General features: G+C 39.3%; 4 protein-coding genes across 5 annotated transcripts; 1 reads left to right on the top strand and 3 right to left on the bottom strand.

Moving 5' to 3' along the window:
- Window positions 1-5990: 5990 nt before the first annotated feature.
- On the bottom strand, window positions 5991-8137 carry RB195_009536 (uncharacterized protein; the record flags this gene model as incomplete). The annotated part of the gene is made up of 7 exons (XM_064190122.1): window positions 5991-6037; window positions 6091-6163; window positions 6492-6561; window positions 7120-7199; window positions 7576-7686; window positions 7742-7837; window positions 7985-8137. The coding sequence occupies 7 exons, from the start codon at window positions 8135-8137 to the stop codon at window positions 5991-5993; spliced, it is 630 nt and encodes a 209-aa protein (XP_064047705.1).
- A 1813-nt stretch (window positions 8138-9950) lies between these two features.
- Window positions 9951-10682, bottom strand: RB195_009535 (uncharacterized protein; the record flags this gene model as incomplete). Its single annotated transcript, XM_013442902.2, has 4 exons — window positions 9951-10085; window positions 10137-10285; window positions 10351-10453; window positions 10572-10682. 4 exons carry the CDS (start codon window positions 10680-10682, stop codon window positions 9951-9953), a joined length of 498 nt encoding a protein of 165 aa, XP_013298356.2.
- Window positions 10683-10932: 250 nt separating this feature from the next.
- RB195_009534 (uncharacterized protein) lies at window positions 10933-13075 on the bottom strand (the record flags this gene model as incomplete). Of its 2 annotated transcripts, XM_064190121.1 has the most annotated exons (12): window positions 10933-11093; window positions 11158-11298; window positions 11362-11452; window positions 11515-11621; window positions 11730-11820; window positions 11880-12062; window positions 12125-12328; window positions 12458-12488; window positions 12517-12550; window positions 12653-12773; window positions 12844-12938; window positions 13006-13075. In XM_064190121.1, the coding sequence occupies 12 exons, from the start codon at window positions 13073-13075 to the stop codon at window positions 10933-10935; spliced, it is 1329 nt and encodes a 442-aa protein (XP_064047703.1). The 2 variants fall into 2 exon arrangements, with proteins under 2 accessions (XP_064047703.1, XP_064047704.1); XM_064190120.1 differs by lacking the exons at window positions 12844-12938; window positions 13006-13075 and having other exon boundaries at window positions 12458-12550; window positions 12653-12703.
- A 3027-nt stretch (window positions 13076-16102) lies between these two features.
- Window positions 16103-19979, top strand: RB195_009533 (uncharacterized protein; the record flags this gene model as incomplete). The annotated part of the gene is made up of 9 exons (XM_064190119.1): window positions 16103-16195; window positions 16258-16383; window positions 17391-17480; window positions 17569-17686; window positions 18358-18457; window positions 19150-19274; window positions 19355-19455; window positions 19514-19621; window positions 19788-19979. The coding sequence occupies 9 exons, from the start codon at window positions 16103-16105 to the stop codon at window positions 19977-19979; spliced, it is 1053 nt and encodes a 350-aa protein (XP_064047702.1).
- Between the last annotated feature and the right edge of the window lie 207 nt (window positions 19980-20186).

The following is a 20186-nucleotide window of genomic DNA, read 5'->3' as shown; positions in this document are numbered from 1 at the left end:
ACCATTTCTAAACCCTATGGTAGTCGGGTACTTGGGGTAGTGAGGCGCTCGCTAATTTCTGGCCACTGTCGCGCAAGTTTTGCATCTAGTAGAGTTTAAATATAGCAGCGAGACTCAATTTGTTCACTAACAATTAACAAACATAACTTAACATAACTTTACTAACGTATACTTGAGGATACGTACATAACTTGAGTGTTTTTTACACCACACATAGTTCTATCCACTCCAAATACGTAAAGACCGAGGTCTTCAGCTTTAATATCTTCTCCAAATCTGAGTATCCAGAGAATGCAACAATATGCACATAGTTTTTGAGCGCGTTAGGAAAACACAATGCGATATTCAGAAATAGGTAGAAAAAATGATTTTTCAAGATATGTTTGATGTGTTCAAAAATGTAGCAATTTTAGAATATCACGTAGCTATCCAAAAATATTCGTTATACTGCGACAGCAATCCTGGTTATGATAAGAATTTATTGCAACGCGGTTATCTCTATAGAAAAAAACTAAGGCGCTAGAAAGAAGAGCACTAAATATGTTTTCTGGAGAAGAAAAAAAAAACGAAAAAGAAACGACAAGTAAAAAGGTTCGAAATTGCCATTAGATCATGTTTAAGCAAAGCTAATTACCACAAAGTCGTAAGAGAGGGAGGAAGGCAACATGAGGAGAAGAAACGCATGTGACATTGAATTCTTACTGTTTGCTCATGGCGAGCACGAGAACAGTCATAAAAGAAAGTAGGAATTTCCCTGAACGACAACTTCGTACAATCAATAAACGATTGCACCAGATGTGGCTAGATGAACGGAAATGATGAACTTTAACGATTTGCATTTGAAAAAAAAAACTATTTCTCTGAAATGGAGATCTTATGAACTCAATGATTCACTCGAGCAAAAACGTTTCGATAGAATTCCTCTATGATTCAAACTCAGATTTGCATGGAATATGCTGTGATTCTGTGACTGACTTTTGAATGTCACTGCTGGACGTTCAATCGATCGGTGCTGCTCAACACAAAGGAACTAAACCGTAACTGCGACGGCGATAGCGATTAACGTCAGACTCAAATGGATGATTCCTTTTTAAATGTTATTCAATGGAAATTGAAATATTCCTTCAGATACATTTTCTCAGTCAGTGGATCTTCATACAAAGATTGGTCTAAGAAAGTATGAGCGAAGCCAACTGATCACTTATCGCGGTTTTTTTTTCATTAAGTGAAGCTAAATAGAACCCGTTTATGTCAATCGACTGAAACAAGAGACAAAAACAAGTAGACAAAATATTCAAAGAGGTTAACGAGTAGCAAAAAATGACAATAATCATCTACTAAACAAATATTTAGAGCTATACGTCTGTGTTAAATATGAGTGCTTTCTAACGGAATCCCGTACAAACATTATAATCGTCTCAGCTAGTCAGAAAATTAAACATTCAATGTACGACAATCAGCTATGTAACAGCGATAACTGGGCGATTAGCAGCTAAATATTAGCACTAGACAACTTACACGAATAAAATGCGCAGATACAAAGGGCGCAGCTAACACATTTTTGAAAGGATAGATTTATCTGGTCGTATTCACTATTTATTATAGGTATGTTTAAAGGCAAACGGATGGTGGATTTGTATTACAGGATGGAGACCACGGAGAGGAGGGTGATTCCGTCCATTTCTTCCTAATTGCCGTAAAAACGGCCCGGAAGATCGGCTTCATTCGTTTTGCGCATCATTTTTCGAGGTTCGATTGGAGCGCGCCAGCGCTGTGCACGCGCCACATCTTCCGAGCTGTTTTTTACGGCAATTAGGAAGAAATGGACGGAATCACCTCCCTCTCCGTAGTCTCCCATCCCGTATACGAATACTCCACCTGAAATCTGCACCACCTCAGATTTGTGAGGTGATGCCTTTAAAAAACAAGGTGTTATGAAATAAGAGAGGAAAGAATTACACATTCACGCTAGGATAAGTTGCGTGTCTGTAAATGAAACTAATAGAAACTGCGAAGCGAAGAGGGGTTCGATGAAAACCACCGTTGACTGATTCTGAGGTGATCTCAAAGAAACAGGTAGAAAAGTATATCTCGAGAACGTAACTTCTTGATTCGAGAAATTATTCTCTGAAAATGCTTTCCGGAAGTTTCTCAGTATTCGATACAAGACTCGACACAGGAGAAACTAAAAGTAGTATTATTGTACTATCTGCTAAATTTTCTTTATGTTAACTGGGAATATAAAATTTTTCCACCAAAACTGGAAGTGCAAAAATAAAGTGAGAGTCCACAAGCTAATAGCTGGACACCAAAGAAAACGACAATTCTGATAAAAACAGCATTCAATAAATACATTGGCCATTTCATTCAGCTTTTCTGGAAGGATTTCGCTAAACAATCTGTGTTGCTAGGCGACAAAATATCTAAAAGTGAGAACATTATAACTAATGTAAATATATCCAGGAATGTCGAAATACGCGTTTCGCACTAAATGTCCCAAGCGTTCTGCCGTCCATCTTCGCAATGGAAGGGTTAGTATAAAAACTCCTAGTAACCAATCCTCTAAAACGAAGAAATGCACCTCATTAGCGCATCTACCTGGAAAAAAAAAGAAAAAAAAAATAAGCGAGCAACGTGGATGTGGAAAGCAACTAGAAGAAGCACATGTCTGCTCAACATGCGAAGCGACAGACACTTGAAGCTATGGCTAGCTGCGAACCGAGGGTCATTCCTCATTGCGACGCTGTCGAGCATCCAAGTTTACAGCGTACCGACTGGCTGATATCAGCTGCACAAATCATTAAAGAAGCGCAAACCCTGTGAAAGCAGCCAACCATCCACCAGAGATTGGAAATGAGGAGTGATTCATCTCAATTTCGAGAAGAAAAAAAAACTACAAAAATTTTCTTTCACAATGATGGTCCTATTCACACATAGATGAGCAAATATTTGATAGCACGGTTGCGAGAGATCCTGTTTTTCAAGCAGGGGACATAAGTTACAGTTGAACTGAACTCCAATAAAGCAAACGAATCCCAGGAATGCCAGCAGTCAGGCAAGCATATGTTTTGGCTGTTTCGAACATTTACAGATGTTAGTAACAGCAGTTCTATTTCTAGAATCCAGCACAATTCTTGGAGATTGTATGGCTAGTTTTTGAATAGGATGATCACACTTTTAAAATGAGCAACAATTGTAGAACCAGCTGTTAATCGATTTTTCTTGGAACTGTTATCATTACGACTAGCTAATGGGGAACATAACTTCAGACCCAATAAAAGTTGAAATAGAACTTTCCATTCCAAGCTTGCAGAAACCTATTTTACAGATTGATCAGTATTTCAACTAATACATAAAAGATAAATAAATATCTAAGCGGATATAAGCTACGAATATACTCACACAATGATCAAAAAAAGGTGGTTCTGTACAGCAATTTGATGCGATTTGATGCAATTTGACGCAACCTTTTTTACCTTTTACCGTTTTTCTCTGCAAAGTCTACCATGTGGCAAACGACTCATACAAATCAATAGCAATTTACTGTCGTTATTCATAACATGCACGTGTTGAAGCACATTAAGGAAATGAAAAAAGAAAGAACAACGAAAAACGTTCCAATGAGAACCAATCTAGAAACGCAACTTGCTTATGAAATAAAAGCAACGATGGGTGTAGAAAAATGATAAGGACATTAAAAACGCAAAAGTATCCCATAGCACACTGAGGTAAGCAGCATGAAGCTTAAATGAAGAATTGTACCAAATCACTAGTCAATTTTAACTGTAGCCAGGTAAGAAGCCTATTTACCGCAACCGAAAATTAATTATTATTGTAGATTGCAGCAAACTATCTGCACCTAAAGAAATGTCGCATGCTTGGAATTGCAATAAGATGAGTAATCTCTGCCGCGATCGCCATGAGAGATGGAGAATTTCGTTCTAATTTTTTCTGTAGGAAAAAAAACCTCTGGGAATGTCACGCTACCAACATCTAAGAAGACCTGCTAAAAATTCAAATGAATGAATTTGGAAATCTCTGTCCACATACTTATCATATTAAAGCTTCCTGCACGAGAAATCCACAGTCACAAGAAGAGATAATGAAGTGCTGCTGAAACAATGACAAAGAGGTAAATCACAAAAATAAAACACACACAGAGAAAAACCTGTGCTGGTTTCTCTTAAACTGTTCACTTCTTTTCGTAATAAAGAAAAAAAGTGAACTAACGCAGTAAAGAGAATGAGATGCAGTAAGGAGATGAAGATGAACACTCAATGGATTGCAGTGCTTAGCAAAAAAAAACGTCGTAAACAACACCCGGAGTGCCGAATCTCTATCGATCTGAGCGGAGTTCAAACAAGCGCTCACACTCTTTCCAGGAGATACATATTATGGTTGCGGCGGCACAACCGGTTAAGAGACGAGAGATTTCAAGGTTGAAAATCGCAACAGTGAAACAGCAACAATTGAAACTTGGATAATACAACACAACAGGTGATTATTCTTTCTGCAAAAAAAAAGCGAAGCGATAGTGTAGAATGGAATAGTAACACACTGCATAAATAAGCGAATCCAGTGAGCATCCGGCTGTTATTCTAAACGGGCACCTAACCGGAGCCAAGGAGCCGCAGACGCGCAAGACATAGGTTCCCGTGTGTTTACGTGGATCAATGACGCAAAAAAAACCCCAGGATACAAAAGACAGCGCTGATTTCACCAGAAAAGAAAGCAGAAATTCGCACAACGGAACTATTGTTTTATATCGATGTCTCACATGTGCACAAACTCAAGATTTTTTCATGTGTATTAGGAGGAGATTGATGTAACCTCGACACCTTCAGAAACCTTTACAGGTGTCTAGAATTCTATTTGAAAACACTGCAGCTAAGCTTCGAAGCTATTTTCAAGGTCAAAAACATAAAAAGGCGAAATAAAACACATTAGCACATGATACGCGAACAATGCTTTCAAACCAAAGAAGAACAGGCAGAACACATTTTCGAAAACATCAATTTTCTTCATTTCGGTGAAGTTTTCATGACTCAGAAAAGTGCAAACGGAAGTTCTTGTGAAAATAACAGCTAATTATTCTATGCCGCCAGTAATTTAAATCCACTAGTATAGATTATAGTTTCATAGTCTAGTAGTTTCATAAGCACGGTATGCGGCCTAAAAGAATACTCAGATGGATTATTTAGACTGTATGCATTGCGAAAGGGACTATCTCTGATGAATGTGAGGCCTACACGAGTGTTTCTGTGGAAAATTTCTCTCGTCGCTTTCAAATTTTTGCACTTTACCAAATATGCTATACGTTTAAGGATATTCAATACAACGACTGCAAACAATTTTCCATTTATCGCTCGGAACAGCGTTAGAGTCATATTGTCATTCACTTGTTAAGCAAAAGTTTTCTTTTCTATGTTCAATCAAGACAGGCAAAAGAGTGTATGAACTTAGTTGTGTGAGCTTCCTATTAATATTCCCAGGATACCACCGTAAAATTCATGTCCAACATCATAAACCTGTGAAAATGAACAATTTAATACTTTGATTAAATTACATTTACATGCACAACAAACATTCAAGAAGGTTTCACATCAATCAGCGCCTAATAACAAACATCTGTCAACGAGTAAACGAGAACCGCCACAAGGTATTGTAATTAGACAATGCTTGAGGTAGAATGAAACCTGTGTGAAGACTCCTGAGTAGTATGAATATAATAACCTGAGTAGAAGCAAATGCAAGGGAAACATCAAAAAGGAACTAACACTAGAAAACTCTACGACGAGTAAAGAACCAACGAAATAGAAGTCGATTGTTGTTGTGAAAACAGAAGATCGTAACTAATTAGAATTTGGATATGAACAATGGCAAAAATAAGTTTGCCATCAAAAAAATTATGAAGATCGTTCAACAGTAGCCTTCAGTGAAGATCCAGGATGTTACTGAATATTCTCACGATAAGTAACCAGCAAATTCAGCTATTGGGCTGTTTGTGCTTCTCTGTGGACTTCTTCATTGTTCCCTCCTATGATAAATGAATGAGATAGAGAAACTTTCGGTGACAAAAAACATTAATACCTCGCTTTGTACGATGAGCTACTTTTGGACAACCACTAAATAGATGATCTGATGCACCACATCCGTAACAGACCTGTAACATCCTTCTCTTCGATTTAAAAAATTCACATGTCAGAACGACATTGCGTTGCGTAAGCTGCTGAGCGGTAGAGAGAACGGTTGGAATCGAGGTGGAACCATCGCGAACCGCTGCGATGGGTGGTACTAGCAAGCGTTCCACCACGATCCTAACCGCTACGCTTCACCGTACAACAGGTTACGCAACTGCACCGTGGTTCATTTCGTTGTAATCCAACTATAAACTCTATCGAGTAGAACAGTATGGAAAATGATATATCCATCTCCAAATAATGTCGCTAGTACGAATTCTCTCTTTAAAACTACAAAGAGAAAAGCAGCACCTTCTGATCAGATTCCACTTTTCTGCAACGTTGAGCCATATGGTTCCCGAAACGACCGCATTTGTAGCATCTGAAAAATGAATGTATCGGGAACAATATTGAAGAAGCTCTTCGTCTCCAATAGGAAGGAATCCACCACTTTGCCCTAATCCTAATCCCCAATTGATAATTATCAATAGATGAATTCTATCGAAAAGAGCAGTGTGGAAAATAATATATCAATCTTCAAATAAATATCATTAGTCCGAATTCTCAATTCGGTTGTCTTCTTCTCTCAAAACCACATAATCAAATCGTTTTTCGAAGTTCGAATTAACGAAGATATGACCGGAGAAAACAGAATTGAATAGTTAGCTCATATATGAACATAGGTGCAACAGGGAGAAGCCGGACCCTCCTCAGACGAAGGGGGTTCAGCTCATGGGGTGCAGCTCAAGTGGAGGGGTCCTTTTGATAGCCGTCCAAAAGTGAAGGGAGTAATTGCGCCAACCGTTTAAAAGTGAAGGAAGTCCTTTCCCCAAACGTTCAAAAGTGAAGGCGGCAGAGCACCGGCTCCGACTATCGCATCCATGTATGTGAAGACTAAAACAACCAATGAACTCAAACAAATCTCACAGAACAGACTTGCCTAATCATACGATCCTTTTTGGCTCCTAACGGACGAATGCTGCTACCAACTAGCGTCTTGTTCTGATCTTCCGGACCAACCTGAACAGAGTTCCCAATCTTTCAAACCAAAGTCCTGGAAATCAGAAAAGTAAACGTCCTTACAACACGAAATCGATGTCGCTTTTAAAACGCATCAAATAAATCCGATGCTTTAATACTACTTAAATTTCACGAAATTTATCCATATATCGAATTGGCCGAGCAGGAATGAGATACTATTTCTATGCCTGTTCAGAACCACATCTTACCAAGGTCCCTAATTACCCAAACACGTTAATGCTCGCACCATAAACAACTTTTCCGATGAACCAAAGTGTCTCGGACGTTTTAGGATACTTCATCCAGCTTCCTAATGATTTTCTCACAAAACACATTAAAATAAAGAACAAATAGAAACACAGGAGAATTGCGGAACCTGAAATGCCTCTAGTGCACCGGCTCGTTGTCCACTATTTCGAGTTCTCACGTAGAATGCCACTCGCTCTCCCTCCTCCAAACTACGAAAACCTTCCATTTGGAGTTCCGACTGCAGATAGTAGGAAATAATGATCAATATAAAACATTGAAAACACTCCCAGTACCTGATGCACAAAAACATCCTCATGAGTGTCATCAAGGACGATGAATCCAAAACCTTTGAGGACGTTGAACCATTTACAAGATCCAGTTCGGCGCTCCTAAACTTCTTCTGAATCACAGAAAAAATATGGAAAAAAGGCAATTTGAGGGATACAACACTGCAACCTAATAAAAACAAATGATAATGTAAATAGTGACAATGATATAAGAAATCAGAAATACAATAGATTAGAAAAGGAACTAACGTGGGTCTCTCCGTCCTGGTCATCGCCATGATCGGTTCCATTTCCCTTTTCTGAAGACTGCTCTATCGTGCCACTACTTTTGTCGGACTGGTCAGACCTTCCGTCCTGTTTTGGAGACTGCTCTGCATCGCTATGAGCCTCCGATGCAGTCATAGTTGGAGGAGGTGGCGTGGAACGAATAAGGCTGAGAGTACACAGCATATATGATTGCAATTTCTGTTTTTTTGAGGAAATCGAGCAGAAAAATCATTCAAAACAAGCAATGCTTGGCTATTTCTGTGAAAATATGTTGCGAAATGGTCAAGAAGGATCACGCGGGAATACAATAGCATTCTCATTCTTCACACCAGCGTTCTACTGCCACATCATCATCCAAAGAAAAGAATGTTGTGAGATTACTTTGTAATCAAAAGGAGTATACAACTTCGGGATTTTATAGAACTAGACAAAGGAACCGAAAGAAAAAAGAAAAGCATCGAAAAGAAACACGTTTCACCTCTGAGGACAAGAAACAAAAAAAAAGGGCGAATCGTAAGATATTTAAGTAAGGGATTCCATCATCGAAAATGATTATGGAAACATTGACACCAACGGACTTCTTCAAATACTCATTTCAACTCACGTCAAGAGTGCAGCAATCCTCGGATTCGTTTGACGAATTCGTGATTGCGTACGGTGCACTCATTCCCAGGCACAGTTTCCAATGTTACCAATAAAAAAAAGCTAGAAACCACATGTTCCTGTTTAATTGCTCGGTGGAATGGACATTGGTGAGAAGAGATGCCTCTGTTCCTCTCTGTGGCGCTTATGTGGGATATGTGTGCAACAAAAATGCCAATATAAACTTTCATTACCTGGAAATGTTGGTGAGAAAAAAATCCATGCACGATCCAGTACAAGTGTGGCGCCCGAGATGGGGCTCTGAATGAAATCCTGTCAATAATTTTGCTATGATACCCGTGTTGGGTATTGAAGGATTTTTGATCCTGGTAGATATGAGTGATAGCAGTTATGAGCTAAATGACATTGGCTCTAAACACATCCCTTTCATTCTAACACTGCCATCATTCGCATCCTCCACGCTGCTAATTCAACAACTTTAGGTCGTTGCTTGTAATAATTCCTAAGTTTTCAACTGTGCCCATTAACTCTCAGCTTATGATTTCATATGCTCAACTCCTCATTATCAATGATTTTTTTTTTCGTAAATTACACACTAAACGTAATGAGGTTTGCAGCAACGACATATCGTGGTTTGAGGACCAGCACGAATGCTTCTTGAAAAGTAACGAAAGGAAGTCAGTAGATAAATGATTTTTCTATAATGTGCGTGGAGCCAACAATTAACTGTTTGTACACTACTCTACTCTTCTACCTCAATCTTTGCAAACAGCATATTCTCAGTTCCACTAGCACTAGCAGTGAAACGAAAATAGTCAGGCTAAATGAAAATAGGAGCCCAGCAAAGGACGAAATGATCTTGACTGAATTAGCCGTCTTAAATCACTCAATGATATTAAGCAGATTATATATGCATTAGGGAAATAAATCTTGTAAAGAATGTTGTTTATAAGTTCCATCTTTTGACAAGCTACATTTTAATGTTGCTCAAAGGAGTTTTCTTTGAAAACATGTTGTATTTAATCATTTAAAAAGAACTTTTCATTACGTATTTCTTAGAAATAGAGAATCACTGGAAATTAGAGATCGACAGCAAATACAGAACTCGTACTAACAATATGCACATAACGTTATGAGAAGATCGATGAAGAATAGTACTGAGTAAAGAAGAGGCAGATTACAGATGTAACTTTGAGAATATTGGCCAAGTTACAGTGGAGTATTGAAGAGTTCATGTATTTAGCGGGGACAATATGCTCCTTACTTTTGTCCAATATTGCTGAGAATTCAATCTGACTATGAACAAATACCAGGAAGAAAATAGGGGTAATATAAAGGCAGTCTTTTAATACAGGCAAGTTCTCTTCATGATTGCAAAGAAATCCGCCTCCGCTACTCGTCCTTCCGCATCCTGGCTCGCTTCTTTTATCATTTCTTCTAAATCCTCTTCGCTAAGTTGCTCTCCTAACTCTTGTGCAACCTGAATGAGTATTTTGTTGCAAAAGAATTCAGATGTCATTCACACTTCTACCTGCTTAAGATTTTCGGCAGTAATCCATCCCTTCCCTTCTTTATCGAAAAGTTTGAAGGCAGTACGCATTTCATCGGCAGTCTCATCTTTTTCTCCACCATCTTCTTTGAGAATTTCGAGGAACTCGTCTACATCCATATGGTCAACTTCTACAACGCAATAATGTGGTCAACAAGTACTTTAATGCACTGGAGCAGTAGCATTAGCAACTTGCCCTGATGTCCTCCTACTCTCATTCTTTGCATCTCTCTGAACCGCATTGTCATTCGGTCTATTTGAGCGTTACGCGGGTCGAAACCAAGAGCACGCATAACTAGCTGGAAGGAAAACTGTTGGAATTGTAGATATTCCACAACATAACGTTACACTTGGAGAAGAATAACAGGAGTGAGAAGTTCTTCTCTCTAATAGGAAAACAAGACGACACCGACGCACCTTCAAATCAGAAAGTTTCAAAAGGTGAGGTCGTTCTTCATTGCACATTGCAAATGCTGCCTCTACTTCTGTGCGGGAGACTTGTGTAGATGACGAAGAGGAGCACGACATTCCTTCATTACGTGAATTAATGAGTGCACATACGTATTCATAACAAAAAAAAGCACTTGCGCAACTTAAACAAGTATCTACACAATCCTCAAGAAGCGGTGGATATTCAGACCTGTTGTAAAGCAGATGTAAAATACGGCTTTCAGAACAATGTTTATTCAGGTGGAATTAGTTAACAAAAATCAACTAGTGTAATTGCTTCGATTTTAGCACTAAACTATCGAAACTATGCATACTCTAGTATAAATAACTACAGATCTTCCTTTATGACAATTGCAAATATAATAGTAGGAGCATCAAGATTTGATGAGTGAGGGAAGAGTGATGCAGATTTGAATTTTGAGCCATCGCTGAAGGTAAAGGCCCCGTACTGATAACGCACTTCATCGTTTACTCGAAGACCAGCTTCATCTTAAACGAAGTATGCAGCTTTCGGAACGAAGAGCAGACGAAACAACTTCATGTACAAACTGACCTAATTTGTCTTTGAAAACTCTCAACGTTAAAGGATCACGAAGAGTGGCTGCAACGTATGAGACACAACCCTTCTTGGCATAAAGGCACTTCCTCAGAACGTCACAAAGGGAAGGAAGAATTGCACAATCGTAAACAACATCTGGTGAACAATTCCAATTCAATGACAGTCAGAAGAAAAAAAACAAATTTGATGGAAACAAACCTGCAGCTACTACTGCATCTGGAATCTCGCTCAACTGATCGATGCTAAACATGCTCCAGTCAAGGTTCTGGACTTTAATTTGGGAGCAGTCCTAAAAAGAAGCGCAGCAATGTGCAATAAAGAAAAAATAAGACAGAAGGCTGTATCACAAACCTTGTCCATATTTTCGTCAACGTTGAACTCCAGCTGACTTAGCACCTTTGGATCATAGTCGGAGAGAATAACAGAACATTGTTGGAAAGTTCTTGCTACCGAAATACCTTAAAAAACAAAGTTTTGGAAAATTTGAACAAGTACCGTCACATAAAAAAGTGGGAAACTGTTATTTTCATTGCTCATTAGTACATATAAGGTAATGCTGAAATCACCTACTAAACCACATCCTGCACCCAGCTCGAGCACCTTTTTGCCGGATAGGTCGATGAAACAACATAGGAAATTCGACAAGTCACAGGAAGCCTGAGAACTTGAAATTACAATATTACATGAAATAAAAGCCAAAATTGTATGAGGAATACCTGCCACAGTGAGAGCCCAGTAGTCCCATAGCATAGTTGTTGATTTGACTCTCGGAGTACAACAAGAACTTGGTCGAGATTTTGATTCAAGAAGATTCGAAATGAACTCTCCGCCGAGTCCAGCATGCAAGATGCACAAAGTGTGTATAACTCGTCTGACACATCGGTGCCACACTGCTCCATCTAAACAACAAACGAAAAATAAAGAAATAAGAACAAAACTACAATGGAAGAGAAAAACTCACCGCATCTATCACACGCTTCAACAGATTACGGCGGTAGCTCTTACGTATTGGATATTTCTCGAACAATGGATTACAAAGTACGAATCTAACAAAATCGGAATAAAAGTGTTCATCGAGGCAACATTGGTTCAGAACATCGCTCAAAACCTCCTCGGATATCTTTGAACCGGAGAAATAATAACGAATAAATGATGTTACGGCTACCTAAATATAGCTCGAATTCTGACTATTTTTTAAACAGAAAGCCTCTTTATAAAAGGTTAACTAAAAAATAAAATCAGAAAGTTAAGTGGAAGAGAATATGGTAAACATGTGAACACTGAGTGAACCCACTGATTTGAAGTGTATGGAATATATTTCAGAGCTTCGTTCACTTTCGGGGCTTTCGCAACACTTTGTGAAATTGTTTGTTAGCAGCGTTGACGTCTACAAAAAAATCTTATGCAGAATTGAAAAATGAGAAGCAATAGGAGAAAGAGAAAAACAGGAATAAGTGATAATTAAACCAAATGCAATTAAAGAACTAACTATAAGCTGTTTGAGGTGGGAGGTAGTCAGGACGTGCGTACGGAACTCCATAATGTTGAGCAAGAACAACTCGTTTTTCTGCCTCCAATATCAGATCGGCTATTCGTTTTGGATCGGTCACCTTAGAAATTAATATCTTAGAACAAGAGAAAATCAGTCAAAGGAGGACGTATGGAATGGAAATGACATGCTTGTTTGTTTTCACGAAAAGTTTGCTTTGCTTCATCCAGAATGTCCTTGCGTTCCTTCAGCGTCTGTTGAGCATCTTTAGCTTCCCAGTTTCTCCCTTATAACAGAATTCTAATGTTAAACCACATTGATGACAACATCTACAAATATATCCCAAAAGTTACCAAGTTTTAAAACTTCTTTGTATATCGCGAGTACACGATTTCGCGTTGTAGCAGCGACTGCAGCGGACATAAACCTCTGCAGCCTAAACAATACACTTTTTTAATGATATTTTCCTACAGAAATAGCATGTAGACACTACCAACTACCGCATCATGCGTTTACAAACGAATTACAGAGAAAAATTCGTTGAAAAAAAGGCAGATAAATGCACAATTCAGCGGGATAGCAGTAAGAAAAGGAGTTTCTTCAAATGAATTCATAGTATTAAGTAGACTTGCATTGCTAAATGGTCAATTATTAATATTTACTTAATTTTTTAAAAGCATTAGAACGTTCCATTCGGAAACGAAGACTAAAAAAATTTACGACAAGATGCTCGGAGAGTGCGATTGCACAAATCGATTCGAGCACACCCCGTGGGCGTACACATATTTCCAGTCGCGGCCATCACACACTGTTATTGTTAGTTATTCTTACTAACCGATGTTGTTTATGTCTTTGTTTGCTACTTGTCGTGGGTGTTTTGCATGCACATAAGAAGTTGTAGCCCTGCTTACACGTATATTCATTCATACTTGCAGTGCTCACGAATCTCGCATAACTCGTGGTAACTAAGACTTTTGGGAAATCTTTAATTGATGGTTGTGAAAGTGGGCTTATTCGAATAACCTACTAAAGGAACGTGATCTTACAACCCCCATATAGTCCGGTCAAATGTCAGACGTGAACCCTGGTCCACTTGCCTAAGCAGGGATCCTTAAAGTTAAGAATAGCTCTTTCAACTATTGAGTGAAATCCTCCTTTTTCGGTTGCGTTAGCAAGAACGGTTCTACTGTTACTCATAAGAACATGTTTGCACAATTTCTTAGCTTGTTTTTTGACGAACCGATGAATAGCGCTGAGGTAAAGTGTAGCTGGGGGAGGGGAGGGGAGGGGCAATTAACCGCGCGCTTATTTATGGAAGTAATTAACCAACTTAATTAAAGGCATCACCCCACGAATCTGAGGTGGTACGGATTTCCGGTGGAGTATTCGTATACGGGATAGATAGATTATTGAGAGAAGGGTGATTCCGTGCGCATCTTCCGGGCCGTTTTTTACGGCAACTAGGAAGAAATGGACGGAATCACACCCCTCTCCATAATCTACTATCCCGTATACGAATACTCGCGATTGCGATTGCGTGACGGCACCTTCAAATACATTTTCCTCGCAGCGCTTTTGCGATCACGAGATCTAAAGAGGGATGCTTGGAATAGAGCGTTGAGTGACAAGTCTTACGTAGGAGGATTCCGGATATTTCTGTTTCGTATTAAATATTGAAAAACCCACATCTTCCACCTTTCGCGACAACATACCCTCAGGGTAAATGGATGGCAGGAAGGATAGGAAGTTTCGCTGCTCCTACCTTTTTCCCACCCATCTAGTACTAGCGTACCATGAGTGAAAAACGCTAAACCTGTAGAAATCATTAATTATCGCTCTTCAGATTTATAAATATGAAGAACAACAGCGTTGAACTATGGATAGATTTCGAGGTGCACCACTGTGGTTGAAGTTTGAAATACTTCATAGCATTTTCCAAGTCCTCTCTTCTTGAAACCTCGGCATTTGATAGCGTATTTATGTTTTCTTGTTTTGCCAACGAGGTTTAGGTGAAACTTGTTTATTGACCTGACGTTTCAACAAACTCGTCTTTTTCAAAGGCCAGTTTCGCCTTGGTGACTATCTTTAAGAACGCGGTGGTTTACCAACCCCGCTAGTCGGTGAAACTGGCCTTTGAAAAAGACGAGTTTGTCGAAACGTCAGGCCAATAAAAAAGTTTCACCTAAACCTCGTTGGCAAAACAAGAAAACATAAATACTATTAGCATATTTTTGTTCGTTTATTATCTTTTTATTCCGATTCTTATTCTCCTGTTTCAACTTTTAGTTTGCTTCTAAGTTTGAATCAGAGTTACTAGATCAATAAGCTACTATCTATTCTCATTCGAGTGATTCTTTCTGATACTGATAGTCTAATAAGACGCGAAAAATGTCTCGCAGTTGAAACGGTATCTCCGGCATATCCTAGAGACAGAAGTCCGATGGATAGCCATTAGTGTACCTACTGCATGACTGTATTTGGAAGTACTCATTTGTTGAGTATTGAGATATATCAAGCTATTGATCGGAAAATGGTAAGCAGAAGGTAACGGAAAGAATAAGATATCATGAGTGTTGAACGTTAAATGATGACTATTCACTCTCATATTTATGCGGAGCTATCTACAAAATGTGTGTGAATTGCTTACGCCCAGAAATTCTTTAAGTGAAACTTGCTCAAAACACGTAGGCGATAAGGCAGAGCTCACTTCGTATCAGGTGAAAGGATAACATCGCACCCTTTGTTCCCTTGAGAAAAGAATAGATTTTTGATATATTTCCCAATACTCTACTAGTGCTAGAAATATTCCGGCATCTCCACTTTCTACGAATTCCGCTTTTCATAATTTACCGCTTTGCCTGTTTCTTGCTTTTCATTTACTTCATCAGAAGTAAATTTTGCATGTCATTCCATTAGAAACATCACGGGTAGACGCCTCAAAACGACACTATGCTCGGTGTAGTTGCGAAAGCGGCTGCGCTCGAGGCGGTGCGATGGAGCATAGCGGCTAAGATCGAGGATTGACCCTTGCTAGCATCATTCGCTGCTGCAGAAAGCAAGAAAGCACGCTGAACAATCGTTCCGCCAGACCACTTCGAACGCAGCCGCCTACGCAATTGCACTAAGGCTCAGATCGTTTTCACCCAACTGCATCAAAAGTAACCAGCTAAGTCAATGAACTGAATTTTCTTCTTTCAGCTAGGTTGTTAAATTATTTCATGCTCTATATCTTCTCAATAAGGAAAGACTGTAAATTTTAGATGTTTTTGGAAATACTATTGTTTCACACCTTACTTCCTCCTAGCTTAACACTATATGAAGCCAACAGCTTAACACTATTTCGCAAATGAAGTGGTCTGAGTCAGTAACTCCTCAGTAATTCTCGTTATCACAATTGTCATGGCAATATCAAAGTGTGATCAAACGGCTCTAAATTGCTTAATTATAGAAATGAAGACTGTTGACGTTCAAAATCATAGTTATGTGGAACCAGTTCGACGTATTCTAAACATCTTCGACATGAATCCTTTTTATTTCTCTGAAGTAAGACATCCTTCTAGGTTGTACCTCTGAGCAGTGAGCGTAATGATTTTGTTCATATGCAGGGATACCAAATGTTACTTGAATTCTTGCACGAATTGAATGATGCCGTTCTTAACGTAAAAACTTGCGATGATGTGCCTGTGAGTGAAAATGTGATGAAGGTTATTGATATGCTGGACAAAGTAATGGTAAGCAGTTCTTGAACCATATTCAGGGTCAAGCGTGTAATGGGATTTTCCCATTGGGGATCGTAAACTGGGGAGGGGGGCAAGGGAAGAGGATCGTAGGGGAGTGTGCGTTGGGCAATAGTGGGTAAAGGATAACATGATAACCAGCACAAAATATTACGTGGTATTAGACAATTAATTATAAAATATTACAAGAAATAACATAAAATGACAACATAAATTACAAAATATTATATTTAGTTTCAGGCGTAGTAGAGTATGGAAGCCCCAGCATTTTGTTTTACAAATGCACAGCTTGCTGACAATGTAACAATGAGAATACGCAGGTTCTACGGCAAATTTTTGCAAAAGAGATTGAAGCTTGACACTACTCCTAAAAGATGAAGAATAATTACAATTACAAATGCGTGAAGTTTTGCACACAGAGATGTTCGTAGTCTCTCTATCTGAATATATGGGTGATTTTTTTAAAACGTAGTTCCGTTTTTCTAGAATGGGAAAACTTGCCGAAATCCCGTTTTTGCTCGCGCGCAGAAAACTGTTTGATCCTGAACAAAGACTGATAACTTAATGGTATCTTAGTGCGAAGCATATCATTTTTTCAGTATTTTGTAGCCAAGGATTTTCTCTATTAGATGCTGTATCAAACGATTTCCAGGGCCCTGCCGTTCTTCCAAATTTTTGATGGTACAGAGATGGGAAGGATGGCATTTTCTCACCTTTGTCGGCCCGTCTAAATTCCCAAAAGACTAGGGAAGAATTTGCGATATAACTGTCTTGTAGGGCAAAAGAGTTTTTTTTTTCGGTCATTAAATTGCATTCAATCCACTTTTAAAGTGCTGAACACTACGTATAACTAAACTACGTATAACTAAACTCCTCCTCTTTTAGAAGTGGTGTCAAAATTCTGTGGGGACGTATTCGAGAGGATTGTGCCCCATCACCATGCTTGACCCTGACCATATTGCACTTTTGTAAGTAAGCATCAATTTACATATAGCTCCTAGAGTTGGATAGAATTATTCCCACCTGAAGAGGATCCCACTCAAAGATATGGGAACAAATCATACAGGAAATGGTATGATCACCTTCTCCAGGTGAGCGTGCATCGTATTATTTTATTCTATTGTGATAATGTGCTCGTATCTTGTACATGTCACATGACTCTCATATAAAACTGAACAGGAGAAGAACAAGATTGTGGAAGACATCTTGCCGGATCACTTGAAGCCAGCCGCTGGTGAATTATGTGCCTACATCGAAGATTCCTTCGGTAATTCAACTCGAATTGACTATGGGTCAGGTAAGCGCATGGGAAATTTGGGAGTTAATAATCACGTATATGTTGTAGTTTCGGGAAGGTATAGTAGGGTCAAAATGACATGAAGCACAGCGCAGTTGCGGCTGCACTTGAAGCGGTAGAGCATAGCGGATAGGATCGATTGCGAACCCATACTAACGCCTCTCATCGTTGCATCGCAATGGTCCCATCTCGATTCCAACCGTTATCTCCACCGCGTTGCTTGGAGCGCAACCGCTTAAGCAACTGCACCGTGTTTCATGTCGTTTTGACCCGACTATAATCACTATATTTGCCTCCTTTTCGTTTTATTCAAAAATTTTGTGCAGGCAGTATCAGATTTGCTGTCACACAAATCATATCGCTCCCAATTTGACGCGGCTTCGCCCATAGATATAGTGGGGCAAAACGACGTGAAGCTGTTTGCGTAAGCGGCTGCGCTCGAAGCGGTGAGGGGAGTGTTGCGATTGGGATCGACGAAGACCCTTTCTAGCTCCAATCATCACTGAAGCTCGCAATGGCCTCTCCTCGATCGCAACCACCAACTCCAACGCGCCGCTTGCACAAGCATCGAACTTCATGTTCTTTTAACCCGACCATACCATCAGCCTTCGTAGAATCCGCGAGTTGCATAGGGTTAATTTATCCAACTTTAACGCTGTTCTCATTTATAGGTCACGAGTCTACGTTCGTAATATTCCTTCTTTGTCTATACCGCATTGGATTTTTAGCTGCTACTGACAACCGTGCCGTTGTTCTTCGAATCTTTGTAAAGTAAGTGCTTGAAACTTTTTCTGTTCCTATTTTCAAGAATTAGCCAATTTGTTCCTGTTCCTTTCAAGCGTGTGTTGGAAATATCTTGGATCTCCATGCATTTGGTAGTTGTAGTAATGTTGTCAGTGGAATTATCCTTGATCCATCGCTAAACTAACTTACCTTGAGGATCCGAAATGAACGCGCTTTCTGCTGTGCTTTCAGGATCAGGTCATGGCACATTTGGACATAGGAAGTGACTGCATAATTTCACATCAACGTGATGGTGACCTTTTCTAGGTGCTATGACTCTGAGATTCTATGATCTAATTTGCTAAAATTCCTCGGGTGCAGTGCAGCGCAATGGTTCCGCAGCTATTTCGATAGTTTGGAACCTCCGTAAGCCCAGTCAGCCTTTTCGTCCTCCAGCGTCGACAGATTAATACCAAAGTTGTCTTTGAGGATAAAAACAATAATTCAACACATCCATCGAGTGATCCAAATCATTGTGTAGTACGCATTTGCGTTCATAAACCTTGAACGATTCAGAATTTATGTCAGCTTTGACGTACCCTAAAGCGGCTGATCGATGTCATAACATTCTATCTTTTTGCTTCTAACTCTCCATGATTGAATTTAATAAAAATGTACTAAATATGATGACAAATTAGTTACCCAATTCAAAACCTTCAATACTCAAATCACTGCTTCAGATACCTCCAGCTTTGCCGATCTTTGCAAACGACATACAAGATGGAACCAGCTGGCAGCCAAGGCGTACATTCCCTAGATGACTATCAGTTTATTCCTTTCTTATGGGGAAGCGCCCAGCTGGCTGGTTGGTTCTGTACCTCCAAATTATCACAGAAACACTCGTGAACATAGGATTTGAAAATGCTATATGTAAACACATTTTAGGTAACAAATCGCTTATACCTGACTCATATCTGAAACCTACAGTGGTTGAGACCAATGCTCATAAATACCTCTTCCTCGATTGTGTAAATTTCATAAATCAGGTGAACTTTATTTGATTACTTCACTTGCCACTAAACAGCTTATGAGTTATCTTTTCAGACAAAAAGCGGACCATTTTACCAACATTCGAATCAGTTGTGGAACATTTCTGCTGTTCCAACCTGGACTAAGGTGAATAGTGGTCTGTTCAAGATGTATGAAGGGGAGGTATGTTCCATTTTCAGAGCACACTTGTTATCAGAGGATACATGTACTAGTTACAATCGTTTTACAAAAACTGAAATGAATGATTCTCTTTAGTAGTCCTGAAACAAACTTGCATGTTATAGTTGTTTTTAGCTTTAAGTATTTTTAGCACTAACAGTATCTTTAGGTACTCAAAAAGTTCCCAGTGGTACAACATTTCCGTTTTGGCTCTTTGTTTTCCTTCGAAAAACGATGTGACTCAGAAGCAGTTCCCGTCGTTCCTCGCCCAGTGGCTCATACCAATGCTGTAACTTCTGATGTTATTGAATGCAAAATGCCTCCACCACCTTCACCACATCTACCAAAAATAGATGAGTGAGTGGGTCACCCCATATTTTGACCAACCATCAATTTGTTCTCGTTTTTGATACTGGTATTTGTTCTGCCACAGAGAAAGTTCTTAATTTATGTGTTAAGAATGAAAAGACACAGTTGCTGGTGATTACTTTTGTCCAAATGTCTGCGATGCGTTCTTTCCGGTGTACTGTCTTTCCGATTACTCTGCCCCAGTTGAACGCTGATCGCG

Source organism: Necator americanus, chromosome III (assembly GCF_031761385.1).
Source record: "Necator americanus strain Aroian chromosome III, whole genome shotgun sequence".
Classification (NCBI taxonomy): Eukaryota; Metazoa; Nematoda; class Chromadorea; order Rhabditida; family Ancylostomatidae; genus Necator; species Necator americanus.
This window is presented reverse-complemented; position numbering and strand designations above follow the sequence as displayed.